This window comes from Bos indicus, chromosome 22, assembly GCF_029378745.1.
Source record: "Bos indicus isolate NIAB-ARS_2022 breed Sahiwal x Tharparkar chromosome 22, NIAB-ARS_B.indTharparkar_mat_pri_1.0, whole genome shotgun sequence".
Taxonomy (NCBI): Eukaryota; Metazoa; Chordata; class Mammalia; order Artiodactyla; family Bovidae; genus Bos; species Bos indicus.
In genome coordinates, this window is record NC_091781.1 from 32,678,555 (window position 1) to 32,689,934 (window position 11,380).

The window sequence follows — 11,380 nt, forward strand, 5'->3', positions numbered from 1 at the left end:
AAAAATACAACTTGCATAGACTTGACCCCAGTGCGTCCATCCATCGAGTGCAGTCTCTGACACAGTAAATAACCCATTTAGCGCTATGCCTTTCTCAGTGTTGGCACCTTCTGATTTCAGTAGCAGCTGGTTATTCTAGATCACAGATCTGCCTTACTCGGGCACTGCTCTTGGTTTGGAGGGGACTCACTGGGTAACACCTCAGTGTTGGGTCAGAACCTGGAATGGTGGCTGCACTCAGAGAAGGTACCGTAAGCCGTCACTTCCGCCGGTAATGGAACCATTCTGTCCCCTTGTCATGCTGCGTCGCGTTTGCTGCCTCCAGTAGGGGCCTCTGCTGGGGAGGAGGTAGGTACTCAGCATTGCGCTCGGGCACCTGTGTTCAAATGCCATTTGGCTATTTGCAAAAACTGTGACTTTGGGCAGGTTGCTTAATACCACCGGACCTCAGTTTTCTCTCCTGTATAAACCACAGGAAAAAAATAACCACTGTTAACCTTAGAGTTGTAATGAATTTGAAATTACTAGGTGTCTTCCCTTCATTTTTAAGGTGTCCTGCATTCACGAGAAAGTAACTGTTAGAATTTAGTCATGCCTCATTTTATTGTACTTCACAGATACTGCGTTTTGACAAATTGAAGGTTTGAGGCAACCCCGCACTGAGTGAGTCTATCAGCACGATTTTTCCAACCGCCTTTGCTCACTTTGTGTATTTGTGTCACAGTTTGGCAATTTTTGCAATACTTCAAATCCTCTATCAGTGAAAAGAATATGACTCACTAAAGGCTCAGATGATAGCAATTTTGAGCAGTAAAATATTTTTTTAATCACGGTATATATACATTGAGGGTTTGCTTTTTTAAAATAGATACAGTGCCATTGCACCCTTAATAGACTATAGGGTAGTGTAAACCTGACTTTTATATGCACTGGGAAGTTGTGTCACTTACTTTATGGTGGTGGTCTGGATTCCTCCAAGGTAGGCTTGTGTAACGCCTACTTTTTCTTGAACTTGACTTTCAGAGTTCTGAGGCAGTTTTAGAATCCATTGGGGTATTTAAAAAAAAAAGCAACCTGTTACTATTTAAACAACAACGAAAGGTTAATCTACTTCCACCCCTAATCCACACACACTACCCGCAGCTTTGGAGCTTGGTCCTCTACCAGCCCACTGCGTGGGGTCCCCTTAAAAAACCTATCACAGTCTTTTTTGTCCTTTGACATCTGTGGGAATAACTAGTCATGCTGATGGTTTTTTCCCTTAATTTCTCATCTTTACCTGCAAACTCAGAGAACTGGGGTGCTCGTTTCTGATTCATGGGCTTGCAGCATGAATCACTGTATTGGCAGATGGCTGTGGGGACCGTGAGGTGAAGGGCAGTCGCAGGTAAGCCAGCGAACTGGTCGAGAATGAGGGCTTGCGAAGGGGCGCCAGTGCTCCCCCTCCTAACTTGGCGCCCAGTTGACTCAGGCGGTTACTCACCTAGCTGGGACGGCATGGAGAGACGAGCACCTTCTGGGATGAAAATGTTGTCTGTTCTGTCTTGACACTCTTGTCAGCAGCACTCACACCTGCGGTATCAGCATCCACCACTGTTACCTGCAGCCAGAGACACAGTAACAGCTAGTATTTCCTGACAACACAGTGACTGGTGCAAAGTCAGCCAGGGCTTTTACATGGATCAGCTGTATCCCCTTGCCATCCTTTGGGCGGGGGGGAGCTCTATTTTTCCCCCCATTGTACAGGTGAAGAAACCGAAGCTGAGAGTAAAACAGCTCGTCCAAGCTCCTTTAAAGAAGGCCGCACAGTCTGAGGTCTTACTACCTACATCATAATGTTAGCCAACTGCATAAAAAAGAAATGGTGTTTTTCCGTTAAGTATATGGGTGGTTGGATTCCTTCCTCATGGTGACACCTATACGCAGTCTTGGAAGCCAGTGTACTAACCTGCATTGAGCTTTATGTTGCCTGGATTTGGAGGGAAGAAACCGCGTCACAAGTGTTACGTGCCTTTGTCTTCCAGCTTCCATTGTGATTCAGAAATGGTGGTGTCACATGGATCCTTGTTTGGAAGGAGAGGACTGCCGAGTGCTGCCCGATTACTCAGGTTGGTCCTGTAGCAGTGGCAACAAAGTCAAAACTACCAAGGCAAGTATAGACAGAGCACAGCTGTACTTGGCAGCTTCCGCTTCCTGTAACCTGCCCCCTCCATTTCATCCTGCCGCCAAGAGGGAGGGTAATGTTACGTTGGTAAAGTTCCGTGGGCAATGCCCCTCTACCACTCGGGCCCTGTGAAAAGCGCGTTTCTCAGCATCACCCTCCATTTCAGATTTATGGAGTTAGGACTGGTGGAGGGATGCCTTATCTGAAGCAGGGCTGCTGAATTCATTTCAGCTCCTTCACGGGCCGATTTAAAGTAAAGGTTTCGGAGTTGACAGTCCCGTGCATCAAACCAGCGTGGCCAGACCCCACATCCTGGTGACTCACTGAAATAGAATACCTGCCACCTCGGAGGAGATTTAGTCTGGCTGAATTGGCTGAAGACTCCAATTCAAGCCTTGTAAGTCGTGTTTCCTGCCCATTCATCCTCGTTCTAGTTGCGTCTCTGAAACACACCATTTTCTACCCAGTTCTCGAGCCAGAAACTGAACTTCTTTCTCCTCTCCTGCTGTCCACACTCTTGTTTTGTCTTAGGGACTGGTACTCCCACACCCCGCCCCCTCTCTGCATCACCATAGTTACCATCCCCGGGTGGTCTCCGCTGTGTCTGGATGACCAACGTTGCTTCCTCATATCCACTCTTGCTTCCCTTCCTGCCTGTTCTCCATAGAATGGAGTCATTTTTGTGAGTTGCAGATCTGCTAAGCTAGTCCACCCCCAAATCTCTGAGTGGCTTCTCTGTGCTCCTTAGCTCACCTCTGCTTGTGTGGCCCTCACTAGATAACTGCAGAGCACCTACCTTCGTTCTTTCTGCTCCAACCGTCTCAGCCTCGGTTAGTCCTCCTTCTATGGTGCTTTGCCAGCTGCAAAGGAATGCGCTTTCTGCCATTCTTCTCTAGAAAGAAACCATTATTCAGGGAATCCTTCACGGATAGGATGCACATCCCTTGTATCTCTGAGTGCATCATGTAAAACACACTCAGTTCACATGCAGTGCTCCACTTACTTGCTTCATTCTGTCAGCTTCCTGTCTGGGAGCAGAGCGGTGATGTTAGGGCCCCTTGCTGGGTTGCTCACCCAATAGTCCCAGAGCTGGCTGAATATCTCCACACTGTTTCTTGTACAAAAATTAATAAAACAGGTCAGTCTAGGATTCTAATGAGCTACACACACTGGAATGGAATGACTGCTTAGTCCTGGTTGCTGTGTCAGCTTTGGCCCCCCGAGGAGGAAAAATATCCCTTGAATGGTTTCTCACCTTGCTTACATTTCCCTCTTTATGAGTGTTTTGAATTACTCAAGTTCTCAGTCATCTTCAGCCACTGAGGACAAGAACAGGTGAGTTCTCCTATGTATGCACATGAGGTATTATAATAAACAAGATCTTATAAATATTTAAACAAGTCATTAATAAAAGATTAAGTCTAAAACATACTATTGTAAAACAAGATTTAAAAATAAACTTTACATGTAAATTTTAGCTGATATTTATTACATCTCAGATTAATAGTCTAGTATGTTGTCTGATTTATTCTTTAAAATAATTCCAAAATCAAGACCATTTTAACATTAATTACAATTATCAACTAAGCTGTCCTTGTTAGTGATATCATGATCACTAGGTTAAATAACCTGATCTATGCTTCTTTATCCAGGGCAGGAGAAGTTCATGGAGGTTATTGGTAGAGGAAGGAAGTTAATACTGCCACCATTTTAAAAAATTGGAGTATAATTGCTTTTCAGTGTTATGGCTGATTCACTTAATTGTGAACAGCAAAAAATATGGATGCATCTGTCACCTCTCTCCCGTCCCCCACCCATGTAGGTCATCACAGAGCACCAAGCTGAGCTCCCTGTGTCATACAGCAGCTTTCTACTAGCTGTCTATTTTACACATGGAAGTGAATATATTGGAGAAGGCAATGGCACCCCACTCCAGTGTTCTTGCCTGGAGAGTCCCAGGGACGGGGGAGCCTGGTGGGCTGCTGTCTATGGGGTCGCACAGAGTTGGACACGACTGAAGCGACTTAGCAGCAGTGAATATATGTTATACCCTAAGGAAACCCTAATTCTAAAAGACACACGCACCCACTGGTCACTGCAGCACTGTTTCCAACACTGCCATCATTTTCATCTGCTCCGCTTCTAACCCGCTCCCACAATCTTTCGATCTGGGTAAACCCAAGTGTGCCTGTTAAGCAAATCCTGCCTTAAGATAATCCCACTGTCCTTTCCCATGGGCCCCCATCAGCCTCTCTTCCCTTACCTCTTCCGAAATCCAAATCTGGCAGTGGCCAAAGAGCTAGGGTCTTAAATCTGTCAACCATAAATCTTTCCTTTTTTCATGTTTCTTGTAGACTAAGAAATAATAGAAGCATAATCTTGCAAAACGTTGACTCTTACACAGAAATATAAAATAAGATACTGAGCACCAGTCAGCTGTGTTCTGGGACAGAATGCATCTGAGGAGCCCCTTGCTTGCGCAGCTCCCTGCTGTTTCCATACAGTTCACGAGGGTATTTGCAGGAAGTGGGCCTGGAGGGGTGTTGTAGCTCTATGTGCTGGGATTAGGAGTTTGCTCTAGCGAATCCTCAACGGCAGTGACATTTCATTTAGCGCTGTGAAAAGCTGCAGAAGCATGATACAGTTCCCCCAGCCCTCATGCTACATAGCTACTTTTCTTTTTTCTTTTTTGTGATACAGCACTGGAGAATAATCTTGGAGTCATAAAACTTTGTTTCCTTTAGTAATCCAAGTCGGTGTGACTTGAACTATATAAAACATTTTATGTCTTTTATGGAGCTTATGCACATAGAGTAAATTCATTTGTGGAATGGTGACTGGCATCGAGCTCACAAAAGCTGTGTCTTAAAATTGACCCTGGACCTCACACCCTAGGTGAGACCACAGTCACATAAAGGTAGAACGCTTACCGCTCTCAAGGGGGTATTATTAACTATATAGCAAAATAGTTTCCATTTGCGTTAACAGTCCATGCATGGCAGCATCACAACGCAGAAAGGCGAAAAGAAAAAGATTAGCTACTGTCAGGCATCTAGGTCCAAATTTTCTTTTCCACTGAAATGCGAATGTAACAAAGTTAGCAGTCAACCTGAGATATGAATAGTCTTAGATGAAGATAGGAACATGAGCGTGGACAGCTCCCTAACCAGCAAGGCAGACACTGAGTTGATTCTGCTTGTATTGTTTTCAATATCCCCAGAGAGGAGGCGGGTACTGCTTTGTTGGGGGAAATCTAACTTCTCTGACATCCTGCCTTGATTTTCCTTACTTAAATTCTGAGTTTTATTACCTGAAAGTGAAAAGTGTAAGTTGCTCAGTTGTGTCCAACTCTTTGCAACCCCCTGGACTATACAGGCCATGGAATTCTCCAGGCCAGAATACTGGAGTGGGTAGCCATTCCCTTCTCCAGGGGATCTTGCCAACCCAGGGATCAAACCCAGGTCTCCCACATTGCAGGTGGATTCTTTAGCCACAAGGGAAGCCCAAGAATACTAGAGTGGGTAGCCTATCCCTTCTCCAGTGGAACTTCCTGACCCAGGAATCAAACCAGGGTCTTCTGCAGTTGCTAAATGTGCTAAGTCATTTCTCCCTATTTGAGTTGTCAGTATTAAGACTCCTTACAAGTGTGCAGTGTCTTCTTAGCACTACAGGCAATGGTTTGAAGGGTGTTTTTGTCGCTTGCAAATACAAGCAAATCACACGTTGAAGTTTGAGAAGCTTTAGATTTTTACATGTTCCTAATTTCAAGACCTCTAAGAGTAAAGAAGTATGCGTTGTGAGTGGTTATTCCCACCGAGGGACAGTTTTGCCCTCAGGGAGATGTTTGGCAATGTCCGAGGATGTTTTTAGTTGTCACACACTGGGGAGGGGGTTGCTGTGGGCTTCTGTGGTTAGAGGCCAGAGATGCGGCTCAACATCCTGAAATGCACAGGGCCGTCCCCGCGACAGAGTTACATAGCCCCACATAGCAGTAGTGCTAAAGCTGGAAAAAAGACTACTTCATCCAATAGGGTAGTTCTTTCGGTAACTGTGTGTGTAAGCATCCTACCTGATCCCATTGCTTCCTTTTGTTCTTCAGAGTTTCTATTAAGTGTCCAAGCGTTTGCAGTATTTCCTACTGGAAAAGCTAGAGGGAGGAGGTAAGACACTCTCTTCCACACCTCCCTCTCCCTCAGGATCTAAGGTGACCGATTCCTCTGGTTCCTTCCTCACTGGTCCGTAATCGATACCCTTCCCTCTGGCTCTTGGTCTACTGCAATGGGTCATCCTCATCCTCTCTACCACCATGTTATAACTGTTTAATGATACCAGTGGCTGTAGAACAACCATCATGGGAACTTGTTAAAAACACAACTATTTTGAGCCTCATTCTAGGATGTTCTGGGATGGGGTTTAGAAATCCATACTTTAAGAACAAGTGTTCTTAGGGAGATTCTGATCAGCAAACAGTATACCCTCAGTTTTTGAGCTCCCCGAGCTCCCTACCTGCTCTTGGTTCCCACCTTTGTCTTGGCTTTCTGTGCCACGAGGGTGAGGTCCCTGCCCAGGTTCCTTCCTGGAACCATCCGATGGATGCCCCTTGGTAACTGCTAGAAAATGTAGGATATAAGCATCTTGGGATGGGCCTCTGTGTCCACACCTTCCTCTTCATACCCTCCCACTTCTCAAGTCTACTTGTCTTTCAAGGTTGCACCGAGGTGACTCTTTTATCCTGAAGTCTTAGCTTCTCTGATCCCTAGAGTCAGAGCCTGAACTTTTTGGGGCACTGTGTCACATGAGAGTGGAGCTGAGAGTGACACAATAACAGCCTTTTATCCACCAAAATGCAATGCACCTTCCGCCTACAATCAACGAGACAAAAATTTTCAAATCAACCAAATCTGAAAGTACCTCTTCCCATTGTCAGTGCAGAAAGGGTCCCAAACGGGTTGGATGTGGAGAATGAGCTTCCTCAGATAAGATGCTTTTGAGAATTACATCCTAGATGTAGACTGCTACTTGGCTGACTATAAAGATGGTTGGGTTTGAAACAGATGCATGAAAGAAAGATCCAGGAAGAGCTACCATGACAACAGTCACTGTTCCTTGAGCACTAACCCTATGACAGGCAGTGAGCACACCCTTCGTGCAGTTTCATTCCCTTCTCGCAACAACTTAAGGAGGGTAGATGCTACTGGTTTTCATTTAGCAGACGAGGAACCTGAGGCTGAGAGAGAGTCCTCCCTGCTCAGAAAGTGACCAGCTTCCTCCTCCTGCTGCACAAGCCTAAGACCCGAGAGTTGTCCTTGACGCCTCTCTCACACATCCTGTATTTGTCACGAGTCCTGGTGGCTCCCCTCTTACCAAGTGGTCTCTCTGAGTTGTTGACAGCCTGGAACCACATTGCTTGTCTCATCTCTGTGCCTCCCTCAGAAAAAGGCCGAAATCCTTGCGTTTCCCTCTCCCTGGACAGTTCTTGGCTCAAGTAGTCAGGGCGCCATTCTGTCAAGTTTCCCTGTAGGCACCTCCTCCCCCGACAAGCCTCTGTGAAATAGCGGCCGTCTCCCCTCCCTGCCCCAGTCCTGGGCTCCACACACTATGTCACCTTTGATATACTTTTCTTTTACCTGTTTGTCCAGCCCTTTTCCTCTAGACTAGCAAGAAGCAAGCTATGTCCTTTGAGCCAAATCTGGCCCTTAGCTTACAGGTCATTGAAACAGCAGAGAAAGAATGAGTTGTACTTTTTTTAATGGTTGGGGAAAAAACCAAAAGGACTATGTATTTCTTAACACGAAAATTTTGTGAATTTCAATTTGAACATCCCAAAATCAAGATTATTGGGACCTAGCAATGCCCACTGGTTTATGTATTGCCTACAGCTGCTTTTGTGGTATAAAGGCAGAGTGCAGTAGATACAACGGTGACTGGCCTGCAAAACTGAAAATATCCTACTGTTTGGTGTTTCACAGAAAAACTTTATCTACCCCTATTTTAGCTAAGTTCCACGAGGAAAGAGTTTTAATACTATGTGCTGAGAATACTATATAGCAAACAAAAGAGCAGTTGTAGAATACATACATAAAGGACTGTGTCAGTTAAAAGCATATCTGAAGTTTGAATACATACCTGATTGGATGATGACTATCACTGAGTAGTCGTGATGACTATGTGATCAGAGAATATAATTTACTTAAAAGTATACTGATGGTGTAGATGGGTTAACGTATTATGCTTCTATTTATTCCTAGTTGGTGTATTATCTAACCTGTACAATTTATTACATGATGAAATCTAACTATAGAAACTGCAGACCTGTTTTCTTAGATCCCAAGTAATGGTTAGCCTGGGTGCTTAAAAGTGGAAGAAACCACACATTTTTTAATGGATGTACGTTTTCAGAAAGGGCTTCCCTCATAGCTCAGATGGTAAAGAATCTGCCTGCAATGAGGGAGACCTGGATTCGATTCCTGGGTTGGGAAGATCTCCTGGAGGAGGGCATGGCAACCCACTCCAGTATTCTTGCCTGGAGAATCCCATGGACAGAGGAGCCTGGCAGGCTGTAGTCCATGGGGCTGCAAAAAGTCAGACACGACTTAGCATCTAAACCACCACATTTTCAGAAAATATTGTAGTTTTATAAAATAATCTATTTTTGAAAACAAAAGTTAACTACCTTGTGCTTAGTGGCTCCTTAAAAATATAACGAAGGCAGTATGCTGATCCTGACATACACTGATTTAAATCAGCACTCATCTGACAAAAGTTTAGTCCCATTAATAAAAGCATGTCTTAGCATACGTGAGTTACCTTGATGAGCAGTCAATGTACCTAATCTACTGGGATTTTTTATAAACCCCACAAGATACAGAACTAGGGCCTATAACCATGTTGTGGAATGTTCTGGGTGTGTTTTCCTCTGCAACCTAAAAGGAAGACAAATATAAAGAAGAATTTGATGTCAACAGCTGATTGGGAGAGGTTGGTTACAGACCAAGAGGCCCGACTATTAAATTGTACACATCTGATGCAGACAGGGACTTCTGGGTCTGTTAAGAGGAAGGAATACCTGTGGTGGGTCTAGGGTGCTGAATGCTAACTTTTAAAATTCATTTCAGGTAACACGGTAGCAGAGAGAGAGGTGCCTCCACGCTGGAGGAGGGACGGGCGGCAGCGCTCTCCTGTCGGGCCTGCGGTCCTGGACTCTGCGGGAAATTGTCTTAGATTTTACCCACGCCACGTGGGCATACCTGTGCTATGAATGGCGGTGTTTACTTAACTGTTCCAGCTCTCACTGCCTCGTGACTTGACTACAGTGGGTTATAACCATGGGCTGCCACACACCCAGCGGACAGCCTACCTGTATTCCTAAGGAACATACCTCCAAGAGACTCTGGACCAACAAACTGGAAGCTGGAAAAGTGGATCATCACTGAATGAAGAAGACTATTTCTGCAGCTTCTTTCTGCATTTACACAGGAGCACGGACCGGTTTCTGAGGATCCTCATCCTCTTCCTCCTGTGAACTTTTCCTTCAGCCCTGGGTTGGTCATTTGAAAGGGTCCAAATAACAAAACATTTTGGCAGAACATTTTTTTTTTTTTTTGATGTAGATTGATGAACTCTGATTAACTGGTGATGAAAATTTATTTTATAAACCTTGAGGAATAGAAGGACTCATGTTGGGGTTACTGTGTGTGCATTTGTTTCAGTTTTAAAGTCTCTGCATTGTAAGGTCCTTTGGCAGGTCAGCAGAAATAAAATGCTCCCATGTAACTTCTGTGCCATTTCACCCAGTGCTAAGGAAGTGTATCAACCCCAATAGTTTATAACCAAAGTCCTCTCGTGACAGATACACAACAGAAAGGAGACCCGCTGGGATTTCTATGGCTTAAGTGTAGGCAGAGAGGTAAATCATTGAAAATATAGAACACTTTCTGTTTAGATCAAGGGTGATTTCTTAGATCCAGTTTATGTCAATCAAACTGTTTTGCTAACTCTGAGACAAAAAAGTCATTAACGGCAGAATTTTTAGACTCTGAGTTAGCCCTACGCCTTCCCTCCTTATTTATTAGTTATTTTTTAAATGTGAGTAAAATCTGAGTCATTTTTTTTCTTGGTTAAATGACTTTGCAGCAGCTGTGTCTCCACATATTCTCAGATGCTGTCATGCAGAAATTTATTACAGATAACAAGTGACCCAGATTTGAAATGCATAATGTTATTAAATAGATACCACTATAATAATATGGAATAAATTTTATATGTTAAGACATGCCAAAAACATACTTTCTGCACTGGTTATGCCTGTCCTGTCACAATTATGGGAGAAAATATTATTATTGTATTGTTTGTAACAATAACAGTTACGTCTCTTCCATTTTATTCTTGCAGAAGGAATGGAGAAAGGCGATAGCTACTTGTTTGCTAAATTTTGTTTGAATCTGATTGACTAGATGCTTACCAGAATTGTTACTCTCATATTAGTAAGTAAAAAATTAGTTTCACTGATGGTGTTTGGTGTACACACTTTTGTGACTGTTTTATTCCATAAGACTTGGTGTTAACATTCTTAGGCTTGCAAATTTTTTTTATCAGTGTGAAAACTTTACATAAACTTTAATGTTACTATATGGCAATTTATATAGAGATCACTACTTTGTTTCTTCTCCCAAACCTATGTTGCACTAAGGAGAATTTAAAATGTAGGAAGATTTAATTAAGTTGAGGCACATTCATAATGTTTTACATGCATTCTGCTGCCTTTAGTATAAGATGTTCCATTGTAAAAAAGCGAGTTAAAATGAAATTGTGTGGAACATGAGACAGTGTCTTAGTTTTTCAGCCACACATCTGATATTTTACCCCAAACAAGATCAAGTAAAAATGACATCGCTTCACCTTGAGGTTCATTCCAGGATAAACTACTTCCAGGGAGTAAATAGTCCATTTGGGAAAGTGGCAGGTATGGAAGCTGCCATTTCATCCATTACTGCTTCACAGTGTTCTTTATACCTAGTTCGCAAGTTAGCTCTGAAATGGGTATTTGAGAGGCACTTTAGTGTTATCATTCCTATTTTTCTCCGGTAGGGAAGTAGATAGGAGTCTTTGCTTTAAATTCTGTAAAAACACAGAAAAGATACCAAAGGAGGTATCGGTCACATCAACCCCTGGCTCTCTGATGGTGGCGCAAGTGGTCTCAACACCGGAGAGACATTC

At 43.7% G+C, this 11,380-nt stretch overlaps 1 protein-coding gene across 1 annotated transcript in view; it reads left to right on the forward strand.

The window, feature by feature from the left end:
- The window catches only part of TAFA4 (TAFA chemokine like family member 4), a 175,157-nt gene extending 164,485 nt beyond the window's left edge, over positions 1-10,672 (forward strand). Inside the window, exons 5-6 of the mRNA XM_070776335.1 lie at positions 2,025-2,149; positions 9,280-10,672. Coding sequence (XP_070632436.1) covers positions 2,025-2,149; positions 9,280-9,291 — 137 coding nt within the window. The 3' untranslated portion in view covers positions 9,292-10,672. The remainder of the gene's footprint in view (positions 1-2,024; positions 2,150-9,279) is intronic.
- Positions 10,673-11,380: the final 708 nt, after the last annotated feature.